Source organism: Megascapheus bottae, chromosome 2 (assembly GCF_031878675.1).
Source record: "Megascapheus bottae isolate mThoBot1 chromosome 2, mThoBot2.hap1, whole genome shotgun sequence".
In the NCBI taxonomy this organism is placed as follows: domain Eukaryota; kingdom Metazoa; phylum Chordata; class Mammalia; order Rodentia; family Geomyidae; genus Megascapheus; species Megascapheus bottae.
Window position 1 is genome coordinate 43,035,645 of NC_143510.1, and position 20,081 is coordinate 43,055,725.

Genomic DNA, 20,081 nt, shown 5'->3' on the forward strand with positions numbered 1-20,081 from the left:
TTAAGTTGATTTCTCTCAGGCCCTTTGTTACATTGATGCAAAGCTAACATAATGTCTAAGTGTTAGGAGAAAATAAAGTTAAGGCAAAAGAGAACCAAAGAGCATAAATGGAAAGTCCATCAAGATTTAATAAGGCAAAAACAAGATGATTGGAAGGGAAATGGGGACAGAAACATGAGAGGGGGTTACCAATGTGTAAGAATTAATGTACTTACTACCTGACAAATGTAACTGTAACCCCTCTATACATTATCCCAACAATTAAAAAAAATTTAATAAGGCAATTGAGCCGAGAACCACAGTATGGTTAACACATAGCCAATGAGTTGGTGATGCTTGCTGGAGAAGCACACATTTCCCAGGCTTGAATGGTTCTAGGAAGAAGGAAGCCAGCAAGCTGAATGATCAAGGTTGGTAGACAGGCATGCCCCCAAACAATGGACAAGTGGACCACAGTACAGCTAGATCTGTGTTATTTGAGAAAAAAAAGAAAAAAACTAGCATAAACACAAGATATATCTAGTACTTTTTTTTTTGGATGGGGAGGGGCAGCCACAATTTGTACCAAAGGAACTATTCCCTGTCAAGGCCACACAGGAAGTGATTTGTGGAACTCATCTGTCCACTCACTACATTAAGTCTCTGAATATGAAGCCCCAAGTATGTGTTTTAGTGCTGGGATCTGCACCCAGAGCTTCCTGGTTGCTAGGAAGATGCTCTACCACTTAAGCCATGCCTCCAGTCTCAGGAGCAGCACATTATACATAAAAATTAAACCACTACCTTGAAAATGTATGGCTGAATAAGGAAATAAAATGGGAAAGGATGTACACTGAACTATTCATGTGTATTATCACACTGTAGAAAACTTAAAAATTAGGTCTAGGGCTGGGAATGAATGTGGCTTAGTGGTAGAGTGCTTGTCTTTGCATGCATGAAGCCCTGGGTTCAAATCATGGGTACCACATAAACAGAAAAGGCCAGAAATGGCACTGTGGCTCAAGTGGTAGAGTGCCAGCTTTGGGCAAAAGAAGCTCAGGGTCAGCACCCAGGTCATGAGTTCCAGCCCCAAGACCAGCAAAAAATTAAAAAAGTAAGTCTAAGGCATGCCAACAAAACCATTTGTACTTGATACTGAATTACTGCTTGCACTCAGGAATGTGGATAAAAAAAAATTTGTGTGGGGGGAGAGGGGGGTATAAACAGTACCTCTGAGAATTCAGTCTGACACAATGATTGTTCACTGTACATGTATCTATCCCAGTAGGAACTGAGCAACTTGTGGCATTTTTACTATGGCTATAATAGTAGATAAATTCTTAGGTAGAATCAACACTCAACAGTCATATCTATTCTTTCTTCCTAAGGCTTCAAACCACTTAAAATCCTTTCTGGACTTAGACAGGCCAATTAATGGGATTTCTAACCTATTACAAAATTATCCAAACACTTAATCCAACACAGAATAGGACACAACTTAAAGAGAAAAAATTTTATTGCAATATAAAATGCACTTTATAAAATGTCCACAGAAGGCATGTAATTTTTCACTGCTATATAAATTTATTGGGAATGTTATTCACATCTAGTGTCACCTAAAACATACTGTAAACAATGAATTATCCTCTACAACAAATGCAGAAATGATTCTTCAGAAATCACTGCGTTAATAAGAATTAGTAAGATTATATAATCACATCTGTATTCTGGAATGTCCATTTACTGTCATGTAGTGTAGTGGAATTTAAGAGTGTAATTGCACAGGGATAATACGGAAAAATATTTACTACTGAAATACTCTTTATCTTCAAAACAGGTCCTATTCTTCCTGACTGCAAAGGCCTACTTCAGCTGTGGACTGAAACATAACCCCAGGCCTCTCAATGCAATAATCCGTAGGTATGTGTTTCTATTTGTGCACTTAAGGAATTTTATAAAGTATATTTTTAGTAAACAAGTGCAACATTATTGTCAACTGTTTTGCGAGTTTAAATATTATACTCTAATTATTTTGTAAACAAACAAAAACCACACAAATATTCTTAATTCTATTTTTTTTAATCTGCTAACCCATAATTATCCTTATATCCTTTACTTGAACACACACTGAATTTCTGAAAGGTACCTCTTCTACCTTAGGTAATAAGGTTTAGCAATGAATGCTTCATATTTTATACTATGAAATGTGCATTTCTGATATTTTTTTAATGCAGCATGAAGTTTAAGTCAACAAATCCCAAATTCTGGATACCCACAGTTCCTTTAAAAAGCTTCTCAAAATTATGGCTCTGCTGCAGGTTAACAGATTAAATAGGATGTGTTCTAGCTCCCACTATTTCAAGTATCAAAGGCTCAAAATCTCTAGGTTCTAAATGAAAATGCAAAAGCTTTAGAAACAGTTAAATGCATTTTTAAGTGAGATACTAATTGAAAAAAAGTTCTTTAGCTAAGTTAGGCTGTTCAGTCCTAGGACTTTAAATAATTTAAATTTGAATATTTGCAGCACAAGGATAAAAGAACATGATTTGTCTATAAACACACAGTTTTGAGAAGGAAAACACTTTTCCTTTAGTCTTGTTTCCTTCTGAATGATTACTAATTTGGATTTCAATCTGAACATAAGCATTGTGGGCCTCATAGCACTTATAGTGAAATGACTTCCTTGGAAAAAGATCTTTTTTAAGCATTAGAAAGAGACTTCACTAAGGCAGTTTGTCAGAAATCTTGCAGAAGAGTAAGTATCTGGTACCCTATAGTTTCCAAGTGAGCTACTCTGAAGTTTTAATGCTGTTAAAAAAAAAAAGAAACAAAGAAAGTTAAAATAGAAAAGACTGCTGCAATTATTTCTCAAAGATGCAGACATGGTCCAGGTCTGGCGGAATAGCTTGGTAGAATAAGCAGCTTTCCATCCCTTTCTATGCACATACTTTCCAGCTTAGAAAGTAATCCAGCCTGGTCCTTAGCATAGTCATCCAGAAGGTGAATATTTCAAAAAGGAAGAAAAAAAAGAAAAGAAATCTCAGATGTTCCACTAAATATAAAGTATATCTTCCTTTAAGACATTAAAGATTTTGTGGAACTGGCCCAACTACATAAAATGTTCAGAATCACGTTTAAGTGTGAAATCAACACTCAATGAAAAAGGTGTGACAAAACTAAACATTGCTGTGTTGAAACCTTTCCCATAACATTTTATAAACACACAGGTGAAAAGTGCTATTTTTCAAAAAGTACAATTTCCCTCCCTACTGTATATCAATATGGAATGATTTCAGTTCTTCTGTATACTAAAAGTGGACTTTAAAAAAATAACTAGTATTGCAATGTTGAACAGACTGATTTTAATCAGTGGTGGCTTCTGTTTCGGCTGGACCCCTAATTAGCCTTCGGATTCCTCTTTTCCCTGCGGGGCCTTTTGGTTTTGCAAAGCTTTGTTTATGTGCATGCTGCTTGGGATGCACCTCTTCATAAAGGAAGTCTGCAGTCAACTCATCCCCATTGTCGATCTCAATCTGTAAAAAAGGAAATTAGTCACGTGACAAAATATAAAACAGTACAATAGTGAAAATGCCATGCAAGCAATAAGCCAATGCTCTGATATGAGTGCTTACACACAAATGCATTACAAGACAACCAGGACTGCATATGTAAACTATTTCAGGTTGTCAATGCAACATAGTTGCCTAAATATATAACCAGGCCTATTCACTTCTTTTCTTGTTCCCTTTTAAAGTAATGTTGCTAAGAAGCAGCCCATATTTTATTATGTTCTCAAGTTATTCTGCTTTTGGTTGACGTTCAAGAAGCATTATCTATGGCTTTATTCATTGAACTATTTCAAATCATTCTAGAGCAGACAAAGGCAAACTCTGGCCTACAGGCCAGAGCTAGCCCAAATTAAGACTATTTTTAAATAGTTGTAAAAAACAAACCTAAGTGCAAGTGACAGAGAACCTGTGTAGACTGTGTGGACTGTGTCCTGACCCACCTTTGCTGTGAAAGGCACAACCATATAGGACTATGAAAAGATCAAAGTAGCCAGCTGCTGGTAGGATCCGAGATTATGGATCAAAGCCAACTCCTCTCCCCGCCAAAAAAAAAAAAAAAAAAAAAGCCAGAAATGGAGCTGTGGCTCAAGTGCTATATAGTACTAGCCTTGAGCAAAAAGCAGCTTAGGGAAAGTGCTCAGGCCATGAGCTCAAGCCCAAGAACCGACACCAAAAAAGAAGAAAAAAAAAAAAGACCAAAGTATTCAAGATCTAAAACCACTAGCATCTTGAATTTTAAGTGCGAAAAGCTAAAGGATAAAGCAAAACTTATCTTTCCTTTTGTTTTATCTGCATGTGAGAACATTTGTAGTTCAGTTCCCACAACTCAAATGGGAATTCCATTTTATAGCCATTCCCTACTTCCTCATTAACTGGGACAATTTGCAGTCCTCCCACAGGTATAAATGGAGTGAAGTTCCTTATCAGTAAGAAGTCTAGTTATAGTCTCAACATGTGGCTCTTGCAGCACTGTGGGACAAAAGGCGGCAGAGGCCCATGAAAACTGTACCTCCCAGCACTGTAGTCGAGTCAGAGGTGATTCAGAGGACTCAGAAACTAAATGTTGGTGTCTGTGTCTCTCTCTGAGAGCACCCACACAGTGTGCTCCTACTTTCAGCTTCTCTGCCTTGCTTTTTGTCTGCTTTTTGCTTACTTACTCAGTAAAGCTCTAGCAAATGTTCTTTGCCTCTCCCCCCAGAAAAAACCTAAACGTTAAATTGTATCTAAACATAGCCACATGTGAAGTGTAGCTACCACATCACACAGTACGGATTGATGTCGAGATGAGGAACATGACAAGTCAGATTGTTTCTAGACTCATAAAGAGATTCTAAGGACTTAGGGTAGGAACAACATAAACAAGTATTTTCATTTATAAATGACATCACATCTTAAGATACATGGAAATGACAAGAAAAATCTGGTGAGAGATGATGGTTTTAAAGCTTAAGTCAGCTGAGCAGCAGTTCATGCCTGTCTCAAGAGGTTGAGATCTAAGGATCACGGTTCAAACCCAATCGAGACAGTGAAGTCCATGAGATTCTTATCTCCAATCAACCAGCAAAAAGCTAGAAACAGAACTGGGGTTCAAATGGTAGTATGTAAGGGACAGTGCTTAGGCCCTGAGGTCAAGCCGCAGTACCTGAATGAATGAGTAAATAAGCAAAACCCAAGTCTACCTTTCTGATTATATCCATCTGTAGTTGTCGCTCTACAATTTCTAACAGAGGACTCTTGCAGCTTGAGTATAGCATCCGCTCTCTTATACTGCATGTGTATCCAGGCATTGAATAAATAAAAACTGTAAGGTGAAAGAATCAGTACAGTTAGCAGCTCATGGATTAAAGCAAGTATGTAAACCTCATAAAACTGTACCTAAGCCCTCTGGATAAGAAATGCTTAAGAATATGATACTAAATACCAACCAGCCAACTGAAAGTAGCATGAAAACACAGGCACCACATACCTATGGACTCCAAGTAGTCCCCCTCGTGGGAATGCTTATACAGGAAGAAATGGTAGCGTGCTGAATGCTTGGGAATTCTCTTTGGCAAATCTTTCAGTTCTGTACTTGTAGTGTTGGCCAAAATTATAATTTCATTTTTTATATCTATTTCCTATTTAAAAAACAAAATATTTTATTAAAACAGGTAGTTACAATTTTATAATAAAAGACTAGAAGACAAGGGGGCCACAGTTCTGGATTAATCTTTTCTTTTTTTTTTTTTATAATGACATATACAGCTTCTGTGATTTTCTTTTGTGCTAGTCCTAGGGTTTGAACTCAGGGCCTGAGTGCTGTCACTGAACCTTTCTACTTAAAGCTAGAGCTCTACCACTTGAACCACACCTCCACTTTTTGCGTTTTGGTGGTTAACTGGATATAAAGAATTTCACAGACTTTCTTGCCCGGGTTGGCTTCAAACCTTGATGTTGAGACCACAGTTTCCTAAGTATTGGATTGCAGGCTTGAGCCACTGATGCCCAGCATGTTTGTAATCTTTTAAGAAACAAATAAAAAAAAAATCAAGAAGCATTTTTTTTAAATGTAAAGCCGGGCCAGGAGTTTGGTCTAGTGGTAGAGTGCTTGCCTAGCATGCATGAAGACCCAGGTTCAATTTCTCAGTACCACATACATAGAAAAAAGCTGGAAGTGGTGCTGTGGCTTAAGTGGTAGGACAGTACTCAGGCCCTGAGTTCAAGCCCCATGACTGGCAAAAAAAAAAAAAAGTAAAGCCCAAGAAAATAAGTATCCATTGAAAAGAACAGACTTTTCATAACCATTCACCATCTCTCACCAACTGCACATAGTTGAGTTGTCGGTTGCTCAGTTTTTCCAAAGCCTGGAAAGCTTCTTGAGAAATAGGAAAGGCTACTCCTTGAAGTGTTTGATGCTTTGTGTCCACACCCACGTCAGTCTGTACCTGAGTGTGACAGATACAATTTGCCAGTAAAGCTTCACATTCACCAGTGTCCTATGGCAAAAATAAGAGCACCCACCAAAGACCACCATTCCACTGCTTCCCAACCTGTAACTGAGAACTCGTAATGCTATGCACTTAGAGAGCAATTTATGTCTCCCATTGTCCTGCTAGCACTTTGTGGACATGCAAGGTGCACAAGCCATCATAATGAAAATGCTGTGAGGGATGTCTGAGGGAGTGTGCAGATTTAGCAAGGATTCGGGAGCTTTGCTCACTTGGTTTGCCACAGCTCCAATGAACTGCAGAAACTCTTATGGTATCATCGATGACCCTTTCACATCCTGTACAAAATTTTACTGGACAGAATAAGTGACTAACAAAACACAGCATGTATAGGAAACTATTATGGTCTCTTGGACATAAAATGCAACACAAACACCATGCACTGAATTGAAAGGAGGACAAATAGTACACAAAGACACAACTCAGCCCAACGAACTGTACAACTGCAGAAGTTCCAGACTGAGAGCTTTCTTATACTAAGAACAGAGTGTGTGTGGCCCAGAAGAAAGCTTTCAATGCACATCCATGGTTAAGGTCTTTATGCTGATATATGATAGCTAGTACAGATGTTCATTTGCAGTGTCAAAAATAAAGTCAAATAGGAATTCTACTTTTGTAAATAAAATGAATGGATATTCTACAGCATGATATTGGATAATGAAAACACCATAAAATATATGCAAGTGCATACCCCAATATGATCCTCTGGGTTCTGATTGCAAGGAATAAAACAAACTATCAAACTCATAAAAAAAAAATCACATAAAAAGCCCTACCAAATAACTTGAGTTAAAATAATATGACAGATCCTTGGTTACCAACTTAGTATGAAATGATATTTTAATTCTATTCCAGACTGATTCCTATTAGTCTGTCACTGAGCCTGGAGATTACAGACTCATCTACTTGTTCTCCTGTAACATCGTAGTAGAAATACAGAAGTTATGCCAACATCCACTAGGATGCCTGGGAAAGCACCTTAAGAATACACTGATTTGACTGATTCCAACATGCTTAACGAGTCCACAAATAGCAATCCTCCATCCAAGTTCACAGATATGTATAGAGCTCTTAGAAATCCTCAGCTCTCTATAGAATTTATGTGATTTTCATCAGATGTCACTACTCTCTGAAGCACAAATCCTGCACTACACAGCCTTACTGGGTAGAAAACTGCAATAAAGGGAGAACACACACATTCCCATTTCCATAGAACCCAAAGGACAGTGTTTCTAACAGGAAGACTTAAGTGTTCAGACGTGTATGTTTTGGAGGAAAACTACTAAGACTCTGGTAAGAAGTGTACTACTACCTTTTAGCTTTTTTTAAAACACAGACTTAGCCGATGGAACATCTCTATTCCTTAGATACTCCTATATCTACTGAGACTATAGTACTGTCAAATAGTTAAAGCACTGCAAGCATTTCAAAGCTGTAATTTACCTCATTAATTTTAATCTGCCGTAATTCTTCCTCAGCTGCAGTCAAGGGAGCAGGAGAAGACTGGGATAGCAGATATTTTTTATAACCATGCAATGAAACGTCTTCCTGTAAGCAGAGAAGGTACTATTAACAATCTCTACAAAGAAAACCAGGTTATTTAGGAAGAACAAAATTACTAACTTGAAGACATTTTAAATTAAAAAAGTAGCATTAGGTCAGATGTGAGTGGCTTACACCTATCACCCTAGCAATTCATTCAGGAAGGTGAGATCTGAGGATCATGGATCAAAGCCAGCCTATGCAAGAAAGTCCATGAGACTTGGATCTCCAGATAACCGCCAAAATGCCAGAGGTGGAGCTAACCCTGACAGTTAGTGGAGCTAACTCAGGTACAGCACCCAGGCCCTGAGTTCAAGCCCCAGGACCAGCACGCATGCGCACATACATACATGCATGTGCACGTGCGCGCACGCACGCGCACGCGCACGCGCACACACACACACACACACACACACAGTATTTTGAAAGTTCCAAATTGTATGGTGTGCTGATCCTAGGGCTTGAACTCCGGGGCCTAGGCACTTTCCCTGAGTTTCCCCCTGTACCCCACCCCTGAAAACTAGCACTCTACCACAAGAACCACAGCTCTACTTCCAGTTTAGTTACATTTTTAAGGAAACTATTTACTCTTTCTTAAGTTTTATAATTACTGAAACCTTTGGTGTAAGTTTGGTGATGGTGATGGCAGCCAATAAACAGTTTAGTCCTTCTTCAAGTCCACAGAACAACTTTAAGTATTCGCCTAAGGAAAATTGTCCTATAGTTCCATAATAATTAACACAGTTACATCTGAGTTCTGGACTTAAACACCTAATTTCTCTGCAATTATTCACAGAACATCACTAGTTTTTAGATTAAAAGAAAAAGAACATCTTTTTATCTACTATTTGTGGTTTGGGAAGGAAGAGAGCAGCCATTACAGCACATAATTCATGAAGTACAAACTGCACACTCCCTCTGCCTATTAAATTACATTACTTTCTGAAGCAGAAAACCAACGAGGAAATGAATGAGCAGACAAAAGCCTGTTGAAAAGCATAGCTCTCTTCTCTGTGTGCATATTCATCAATATATATAATTACTATGCACAAGTTTTTAAAAGAGTGTAATTTTTTCCACAGCACATATTCTCAAAGTCTAATAGATATACACACAAATTAATTCTTTTTTTAAAAAGTGTACTATGTGGTACCAAGGAATGGAAGATGGGTCTTTGTGCATGCTAGGCTAGCATTCTACCATTAGGCCAAACTCCTGGCACCCCATAAATTCCGAGTTATATACATACTCAGAGTTAACTTTCATATTGTATGAAATGTAACATTTCTTTCTCTTTTATTCTTAAGTTTATAGATTCAATTATCTGAATTCATAACAATTCCCCACCACCTAGGATTTCTTCTTTAATCGTTTTTTTTCAAAACATAAAATTTACATAAAAGTATGAATTTTGATACCTTTACTGTTCCAAATACTTCATCTTTAATGTGGCCACCTCCAAATTCTTTTTTCAGAGTTGCTCTTGTTGCTGCATACAACATTTTTTGTCGAACCTATTCATTTAGCAAAGTTTTTGTATAAGTTATAGGTAATATATCATTACAAAAATGGCACATTCTAAATGTATTAAAAAATCTTTAAACAAATTAAAACTAGTGATCCAAGTTGAAGCTCATATGCTAAGAATAAGAATACACATTATAATGAGCATTAATCTAAGCTATCAATGATTATCAAGGTAGATTACAAATTATGTAACATCAAGTAGAAAAATCGCAAACTGTTAAAAAAAAATTTTTCTAATTTTTCAAAGTAAGAGTTCCAGGAATACCCAGTAAATTTTAAAACTTTTTTAAAGTGAGAGGGGAAAAAACTGACATGAAATAACTTTGGTAGTGGAATCTTCCTCAAAGCTGTATCAGATATTACTAATTAAGAGTCAAATATTTATGGCTTACTGACGGCATATATCATTCTATGAGGTACACAGGAATGAAAAGATCTGATACTTCTCCTGTTAAACAATCTACTACTGGGGCCAGGAGTTTGGCCTAGTGGTAGAGTGCTTGCCTAGCATGCATGAAGATCCAGGCTTGATTCCTTGGTACCACATACGTAGAAATGGTGCCAGAAATGGTGCTGTGGCTCAAGTGGTAGAGCTCTAGCCTTGACAAAGCCCAAGGACAGTGCTCTGGTCCTGAGTTCAAGGCCAATGATAGCTCTCTAGCCCTGAGTTCAAGCCCCAGGACTGGTAAAAAAAGAAAAAATAAATAAAGAGGGACATGTTACAGAAAGGTTCATGAAAGCAGGGTCTTACCAAGACCCTGAACCAGTTCCAGTCCCATACATAGAAAGAGGCTACTACTATCTACAGAAAGCTACTAAAGATAATTTCATAATCTTCAACAGTGAAATCCCAAACCTCTTTCCAGAGGGGATGTAAAAAAGTAAAGGAGATAGAATAGTCTTTTGACAATGATATCTACATAGCTTTTTTGTTTGTTTCCAGTCCTAGGGCTTAAACTCAGGGCCTGAGCACTGTCTTTGGGCTTTCTCAAGGCGAGAGCTCTGCCACTTGAGCCACAGCACGACTTCTGGCTTTAAGGAATCAAACCTGGGTCTTTGTGCAAGGCAAAAGAGCACTCTACCACTAGGCCAAACTCCTGGCCCCCCAAAATTATTTTTTATAACAAACCTAAAACACTCAACAATATTCATATATTAATTTTACCTTTGTTCTACTCAGTCTACTACCAACAGTCCTAAATAAGTATGCATGTAAGCCATTAATGAATATGAATTACAGCCATTAACAAAACTTAAAATTATAGACAATAAGTTCTCAGCAATATTATAATGATCACCATCAGAGCAAAACAGTTAATTCATAGTTAATTATAACTACCACAGACTTAATACTACTTGTGATTTCAAGGGTGAGTCTTCTGAATCTAAGTGTGTATTACTCAATGCAAGGATTTCCCCCATAATCAGTCCTTCTAGGTTTTAGCTTAGAAATATCTTTAAAAGGGAGGGAGGAAGGGAAAATGGGGACCAAGACATGAGAAAGGGTATCAATGTTTGTAAAGTAATGTACCTTCTATATGGTGAATATAATGTAACTCTTCTACTAATTACAATAAAAAAATATGAAAGAAAAAAAGAAATATCTTTAAAAAAATACTTTCCGAGCATTTATTGTTAAACTTTACTACAAAACGACTACTTACATGAGAATGATCAGGAGACCATGCAATGAATATCCATTCATATCCCTGTGCATTCTGGGAATCTAACCTGAATAACAGGTAGCATGGCTGCTTGTCTTCCAACAGGGGCAAGACAAAGGAATCATAATCCTTTTCCCAGGAATCTTCAGGCTGACTACAAGACCCAACGACAAGTTGCTCTATAAAAAGAAAATTTTAACCTGATACATACATAGTTGGAAATACCAAGTGGCAGTGTGATGAAGACTAGAAAATATCACTCTTTTCCAGTGATCATCACTCACATCAACAAGTTGGAAGACAAAGGTGGCAATACATGAAATTAGAATAATAGGATGCACTGTTAAAAACAGTGATGAATAGCATGGTGAAGCTACTTTATACAAATACTTATGTTAGTAATACAAGAAATGAACTAAAAAAATGATCACAATCGTTGAGCTGAATAAAATATCAGGCAGTTAGATTCCATTCTTCAAAAGATCACTGCTGAAAAGTACCAGCAAAATATAAATAACTGAACTACTGCTCAAAACCATAATTTTTGCAATTAATGAAGTTTAACTCTTTTATAAGAGCTATTCAGTTGAATCAGATTTGGTGCTAATTTGACTGTAATGCTACAGATTTACAAGTATGCCTAGAAACATAATTATAATGATCATCTCACAAGTGTAATTTTGACAGAATAAAGTAAAATGGTGACAGTCCACATAATCTCTTCTTGCACATTTGAACAAGTTGTGTGTGTGTGTGTGTGCGAGAGAGAGAGAGAGAGAGAGAGAGAGAGAGAGAGAGAGACAGAGGAAGAGACTGAAGCACTATTCAGGTACAGTAAGAACTAGCAAAAGCCTCAAGTTTCGCCATTAATAAAACAAACCACATGTGACACAAAGAAAAACATTCAAGATTGTTCAATAAGATACTCTATGTAGGCCAGGAGTTTGGCCTAGTGGTTAAAGTGCTTGCCTAGCATGCATGAAGACCCGGGTTCGATTCCTCGGTACCACATACATAGAAAAAAGTCGGAAGTGGTGCTGAGGCTCAAGTGTAGAGCTCTAGCCTTGAGAAAGTCCAAGGACAGTGCTCAGGCCTTGAGCTCAAGCCCAGGACTGGCAAAAAAAAAAAAAAAGATACTCTATGTAAAAAAAACACTAAATTTTCAAAAGGCTTAAAAGCAAATAATAGCTATTAAGGCAAACTGCATAATATGTTGTCCTGTTTTTTTCAAAAATAAAACTATAATTATTTTATTCTCACTTTTCAAGATATGAGTTATAGAAATAAAAATTTATTTTAAAAATTACATTTAATTTACTAATACCATTTAAGAAGAAATGCAGGAGCTTATTTTTTATTCTTTGAAATGTCCTTATTTAACTTTTTTCTTATAAATAAAAATATAAACTGGAAAGTGATGATTGCAAAAATAGTGACATTTCTCTTCTGCAGATGTGCTGCTAGTTAAAGATACCACATGTTCTATTTCAGTCACTTAACTAGTCACTTAGGAAGTGATATTAAAAACTTTAGTTCAATATTGCTAAAACATGCTGCTTTACAGTATCTTTATTCTCACTGAACACTGAAAGTGATATAGATTTTACAAAACATTCTCATTTTTAATACAGAAGATAGATCTACTTCCAGTTTATAGAAGAACAATTTTTTTTCAAAGCAACTGAATATGTCAAGGTATTTAAGATATGAGGCCAATGGTCTATTTTAACACATTCCATCTGTTATCAAGTCTGCCTAACAGCAAATGTTCAAATTCAAATCTGACAGAAGATTAACCCACTCAACCAGTTTCCCTTCTTTCAGAATTATTTTTGAAGAGTTAATTTATAGCTTGGTTAGATTCTTATAACATTTTTCCAAACTAGAAAGATCATGTTTGTACTACAGAATGTAGCTGAACTGAAGTGACTTAAAAAAAAAAAAACAAACACCTGTTCACTGCTTGCAAAAATGGAAGCAAGCACTGACATTAGAAACAATGTGGTACAGGAAATGAGTCACAAACACTAAGAGGTAACACAAACAAACACACACACAGACACACACTCACACACAGCCCCAATCCTGTGCTTTTCTAATATCTACAGAATTCAAGAAAAGCAGGCGCTCTTACAGACCTGCACAAGCTGTGTGCTATCTGTTACTTTAAGGCAAGATTTGAACTTTTTTCACATTACTAATTCAAATTACTGACAACTTAGCAACTTAATACCCATTAATTTAAGGACATGCAATATTTTTTAAATGTTAACTAACCATTCTCAATAGATATTTTCAGAAGTCTGTATTTCCCATTTCTGGCTCTGGCAAAGATATCTTTAACATCTTCACTTGCTGTGGAAAAAGATAAGGATAAGTAAATCTCATTTTATTTCCTGTCTATACGGGAAAAAATACAAAACAAAGATATCTGCATTACATAACATCCTTTTGTTACCAGTATTATATAACTTAAAGGTATAAATGAACAGGCATACAAATATAAACAAGAAATTCAGCAATGAATATATTCTTTGTTGGGTTTGTCTTTTCTTTTTTGGTACTGGGGAATCGAACCCAGGATGTTGCACCTGGAAGGCAAGCACTTTGCCACTGAGCTACATCCCAGCCCTATGAATATATTCTGAAAGCATATGAACTTGAATGTCGTATATGAACAGAATGATAATTCTGTAACAGAACACTGGAGTGAATATATTAAAGTAACTTAATCCAGTAAGGAACAAATTACAATAAAAAATTATAAATACAGTCGTGGGGGGGGGGAAGAAACACTTTTATTTCACAGTTGAGAAACAAGAAATACTGAAAACTTGCTTCAGTCCCCTTATAGTTCAATTTCAAGCTTGTGGAAACTGCTTCAACTTATTTTCTACATTTGTGCATTAAAAACAACAGTATCAAATACTCTCTTCTGATTAAAGACAATGCCGATGAAATGCGATAGATCCTATAAATTCTAGTCTTATTTGTACTTTTCAGCAAGCCAGAGTAAACTCACCAAGCACATTCATTTCATATCTGAACTCTCTGGTGTATCTATTAAAGCCTCAATTTTGTTTCTAATTTCGCACTTGGGTGGTTTACTGCTAACAACTATCACTAACATAGGCAGTGTCTCCCCTAAGGATCAAGCATCAAATTCAGTCATATACTTAAATGTCAAAGTCAACTCGGATATGTAAACCAATGGTTTTTAGACCTAAGACTATTTTTACGTGAGCGCCCGTGTGTGTGTGTGTGTGTGTGTGCGCGCGTGCACAAGCAGCGGGGGCATGTGGGATGGCGTCAAAGACCCTTAAAAATAAAACACATAATGAAGTGTTCCCGGGAAACGGGGAGGATATTGCTTGACTAAGACCAGGAAGGGCTTTACTTTAGAACTCGTTAAGTGAGCGTGAGTAACCCCGGGATATATTATTTGATGTTGAGGTGGTGGGTGCTTCTAGGCTGCTTATTTTCAAACCACGAAATAATGGAGGTTAAAGGTCTGGCTCTGGTATCTCTCGCCTTTAATCCTTGTCACTCGGGAGGCTAAGACGAGAGATCGAAGTTCAAAGCCGGCCCTGAGCAGGAAAATCATGAGACTCTCATCTCCAATGAACCAGCCACAGGCTGGATGAGGAGCTGTGGCTCTCCAGCGGTGGCGCCATCCTTGAACAGAACAAACCATGGGACAGCACCCAGGTCCTGAGTTCAAGCCTCAGACCGGAACGCACACACACACACACAATAAAGACAACCAGTAAATTGCACATTCGACTGCGTGCACGGGGCGGCTGAATGTCAGCCACACACTTGGTAGGACTGGATCCAGCTCCCCGAGCAAAGGGGAACGCAGGACCCCGGCGCACTTCAACAGCTCGGGACCCTTCCGAAGGCAGCGGGGGATCGCCTTTTGGGGGAGGAAAGGCAGCCACGAGTTGGAGGGAGCAGCCCGAGAACGCGAGGACGACGGTGGCGATCTGCTGGGCTCGGGGGCAGAGGAGCGATCACCCCCGAACGGTCAGCGAGCGACGCCGGGACGCCTCCTCCACACCCCCGGGCTCGGCCCCGCCGGACCGAGTCGGACAGCTGCCGGGGCCCCGAGGGCATGCCCCCCTCGCCTCGGCCGCCTCGGAACCCTCAGTCCTCTGCTCTTCCCCAGGGGTGCCGGTCGGTCGGTTACGTGGCGGGCGGCGGCCGGGGAGGACGCAGGCCGGGAGCGCCCGGGATGGAGAAGAAATCAAGCCCGGAGGAGCTCCGAGGCCTACTCCGCCCGCTCACGAGGTCCCGCGGCTCACGGCCGGCTCCTGCCAAGTGCCTCCCGGGAGCCCCTTCCCCTGAGGGCGCCCCGGGTGCCGTTACCTTGGATGCCGGTCTGGTGGGACATGGCGGCGGCCACAGACTCCGGCTCTGAGTGCGGCGAGCGGCCCCGGCCGGCGACTCCAGGAAGTGGCGGCTCCTTCGCCGGCCCCCAGCGTCATCCGCACGCGACCCGCGGAGGCCCCGCCCCTCCCAGCCAGGCCCGTAGCGTCGCGGGAGCGCCTGGTAGGCCACGCCCCCTATGTCCCAGGAACCACGCCCCCGCCGCGCTTCCGGCTCGGCTTCAAGACCACGCCCCTGTGTGGCTTTCAAGCCACGCCCCCGGCGCGCTTCCGGCGGGTTTCGGGGCAACGCCTCCTCCGCTCACAAGTGCTGTGTTCAGCCCTGGGTCACAGCTTCCTCTTCAGATCCCTGGAGAGAAAGTAGCATAGTGGTCTCTGGGTAGTGACTGTCTGACCTCTAGTGACCCCAGCACAGGCTGGCTCAGCAAAAGGATGCTGAAAACAAAAATGACCCTTTCGCCAAGACTGTCATGGTTAAGCCTTAAAAAACGGATACACTCTGCTTCTGGGTCTCCCTTCCTGTCATCCCTACAATTCATAGTAAGAAAAGGCCAGGCCAGATGGCCTGTCATTCTAACTACTCAGGAGGCTGAGATCTGAAAATCAAGGTTCGAAACCAGCCCAGACATGAAAGGCCCTGATTTTCTTCATAACCACCAAAAAGCTGGGAGTGGAGCTGTGACTCAAGGGGTAGAGCACTAATCTTGAGTGCAAAAAGCTCAGGGACAGTGCCCAGGCTCTAAGACTAAGGACCAGGACTGGCACAAGAAAGAAAGAAAGAAAGAGAGAGAGAGAGAGAGAGAGAGAGAGAGAGAGAGAGAGAGAGAGAGAGAGAGAGAGAGAGAGAGAGAGAGGAAGGGAGAGAGAGAAAGAGAAAGAAAGAAAGAAAGAAAGAAAGAAAGAAAGAAAGAAAGAAAGAAAGAAAGAAAGAAAGAAAGAAAGAGTGGAGGAAGGGAGGGAGGGAAGGGAAAGGAAGAAAGGGAAAGGAAGAAAGAAAAAGGAAAGAGAAGAGAGGGGAATGCTCAAAGGGGAAATGGCCCATTCACTAGACATCCATGTTCAGCCTAAAAGATAGGCGCCTCCACTTCCTTCTTGGTCTTCCTTTCCTTTTGTCTGCACAGTTCATTGTAAAGGAAAGGTCACTGGGCTAGGAGTACTGCTCACTGCGAGAAGCAGAACTAGCATGCCAGTTCCAGGTTGCCATCCCGGCACTACCTATAGAGAGAAGCCACACTGCAGGCCACTTAAACCCCAAACCACACTGAATCCAAGAACCTGTAGGGTGAGCTTCAACATTTCCCTCACAATTTAAATCAGCACTGAATTTTTTTTAATTAGGAGAAGTTGTAAATATAATCTCTCTCTTTCATCCAATCTGGCCACAGCCTGGCCTCAAACTCAGGATATTCCTCAGATTATTCCTCAGTATATTCCTACCGTATCCTCCTTTGTGCTGAGATTACTCCCAGCCTGAAGCCTTTCTTTTTTTCCCCCAACCAAATACTTACTAATAGTTCACTTGGATCACTTGGATGAACTGGCATGATAAATAGCTTTGATAAATATGCATTCCAAAAAGTAATTTTGCAGATTTCCTGCTACTCCTAGATCAGGAGCTAGATATTGATTTTCTGATTGGTTTGGTTTGATTTTGATTTCCATCAGTAGCAGGAATTCTGTGACACCAAAAAACACTTCCATAAGCTAAAGAGGAAAGTGGCCATACACGAAATAACACAGATTTGTGTGTGTGTGTGTGTGTGTGTGTGTGTGTGTGTGTGTGTGTGTGCAAGCTTGAATCAGGGCCTGGGCACAGTCCCTAAGCTTTTTTCTCCAAGGCTGATGTTCTAACTTAAGCCACAGCTCCACTTCCACCTTTTTGTTGGTTAATTGAGAGAGAAGAGTCCCATAGCCTTTTCTTCCCAGGCTGGCTTTGAACTGGGATTCTCAGATCGCAACCTTCTAAGTAGCAAGGATTACAGGAATGATCCCAACCTTGGCTTAGATCTTTGTTTGGGATGTGTGTTGGTTTTTTTGAGCATGACACTGATAAATACACAAAATCACCGTCTGCTAATCTACAAATCCTGTTCAGACCCCCAATAAAGTACAAGTTCACAGATGACAATGCGGTTTTATTAGTGATTCTGCAGGCAAGTGTTTTTCTTCAGCAAACAAACTGCTATATTCTGTTACTTCTTATCTCATCTCTCTCTCAAACAGATCTTTGTATTCAGGGAGAAGCAAAATTTCATCTGAGTTTGAGAACTCACTTGGTTGGGGACATGTAGGGAAGTGTTTCATTCTGACTGAGTTTTTCCTCATCTAGTGGTTCATCTTGCTTTACCAGTTTTGCCTGCACTGTTCAGCACAGAGGAAACTGCAGAGTTCACTGGATTTTTTTTTTTTGGCTAATTCATGTCCTGGTGACTAGGGAAAATTTTGTTAAGGAAGTTGGCAGTGCTTAAAAGTACTGATGAGAAAAAAATTCCCATAATTCATAGTCATGTTTAGACAGAACCAGTATGTGCTCAGCCTGAGCAACAGGAGATGGCAGTTACAGTGGAACCATTCTCACATCTTCCAGAAAATGCTTTTTGGGGTTTTGTTTGGTGTTTTCATGGTTTTTCTTTTCTTTTCTTTTTTGGCCAGTATAATAGTTTGACTTAAAAGCTAGGCCTTGGCTTCACTGCTCTGCTGTCACTATAAATAATTTCCATTTTTTTCCCTCAACCATTCTGCTTCTAGTTATTAAACATTTGAACACCCACATAATACTCTTTGGCAGGTAGAAAGAAATATCACATTTCTATGTGTTAATTTTGAGAGATTTGGAAATGGAGGCAGGCAAGGAGTCAGCAGCTTTCAAGGCTAGACCAAGTGTTTTTAAGATGCAACCCATTTTAAGATAATATATGCAAGAAGTGGAAGCATGGCTTAGGTGGTAGAAGCTGACTTTAAGTTCAAGACCCAGTCCCAGAAAAAAAAACGTAAGAAAATGTATGCAAATAAAAAAGATATATTATAAATGGAATTATAGTGGAATCTCTGGGAACTTGATGCATTCAATTCCTCTATTAGCGCTATTTTCTCTCAACCTCTCTCTCAATCTCTTTTGCTTTCTCCCTCCCTCTTTCCCTCCAGCTCTCTCTTCCCTATTTCTCGATATCTTCCCACCCCTCCCACCATGAAACCTCTCTGCTATTTAGTCAGAATGGTAACAACATATGGCCGTCTTGACAGTCACTACTCAAGCTATGTGCAGGATTAAAAACCTTTTCTAAGTCCAAGTTCCAAATTCCTCAGGCAAAGCTTATGATCGACTCTGCTTGGTTTAAGGGTCAAATCAGCACTGGCTAAGCTAGCTGCTTTACCTGGACCACCTTACCCATGGTTGCAAGGCAATCGCCTCAGGTACCAGTGGTTCACCCTTGTAATCCTAGTTACTCTGGAGGCTGAGATTTGGGGAAGTGCAGTTCAAAACTAGCCCAGGAAGAAAAATCCACAAAACTCTTAGTCCAATTAACAAGCAAACCTCCAGAAACAGAAGTATGGCTTATGTCATAGAGTTCTAGCCTTGAGCAGAAAATCCAGGAAAAGGCATGATGCCCTGTGTTCAAGCCCCAGCACCAGCACCAAAAACAAGCAAAAACAACAACATTCCACCCCATAAAGTATATTGATACCCAGCCTTGCAAATAAATATACACAAAACAGGTAAACAAAAACCTCATGAGAAATCATCCATTTATCTCCTTTTTTTTCTGAATTAAAAACTTGTTAGAAGAGAACCATTTCTTCCACAACTTGTGAAATGATTATATGCTCAAATATTGCATTCTTTGTTTCAGGGATTTCTACAGAAGAAATCCCAGTATGGGAAGATTAAACACCAAAAGTTATATGACCGTAAACGAAGATATTTTCCCTCTCTGAGCTTCATACATCAATACTGATATGTCTTCTAGTTAACTGGGAATCAACCAAAATGCCAAATAGTGCCGGGCTTTAAGCATGACATTCAACACAATTCATTGTAATACAGTATAATTCAAATAATGTTTCTTAATAACCAGAAGCAAATTAGGGTAGACTGTATTTCTAAACAATCAGAGCAATTATCCAATGTTGATTTCTTTTTTTTTTTTTTTTTTTTTTTTTTTTGCCAGTCATGGGCTTGAGCTCAGGGCCTGAGCACTGTCCTTGGACTTTCTCAAGGCTAGAGCTCTACCACTTGAGCCACAGCACCACTTCCGGCTTTTTTTTTCTATGTATGTGGTACCGAGGAATCGAACCCGGGTCTTCATGCATGCTAGGCAAGCACTTTAACCACTAGGCCAAACTCCTGGCCCCCAATGTTGATTTCTTATACAGCTTCACAAAACCACAATATCACTATTAACTGTGGAGTCTTGGGTCACATAC

General features: G+C 39.6%; 1 protein-coding gene across 1 annotated transcript; it reads right to left on the reverse strand.

The window, feature by feature from the left end:
- Positions 1 to 1,477: 1,477 nt before the first annotated feature.
- Positions 1,478 to 15,736, reverse strand: Twf1 (twinfilin actin binding protein 1). Its single transcript, XM_090324471.1, has 9 exons — positions 15,637 to 15,736; positions 13,546 to 13,623; positions 11,269 to 11,447; positions 9,496 to 9,591; positions 7,979 to 8,083; positions 6,347 to 6,472; positions 5,515 to 5,665; positions 5,228 to 5,349; positions 1,478 to 3,512 (listed from the first exon to the last, which is right to left on the reverse strand). The coding sequence occupies exons 1-9, from the start codon at positions 15,659 to 15,661 to the stop codon at positions 3,342 to 3,344; spliced, it is 1,053 nt and encodes a 350-aa protein (XP_090180597.1). The 5' UTR covers positions 15,662 to 15,736; the 3' UTR covers positions 1,478 to 3,341.
- Positions 15,737 to 20,081: the final 4,345 nt, after the last annotated feature.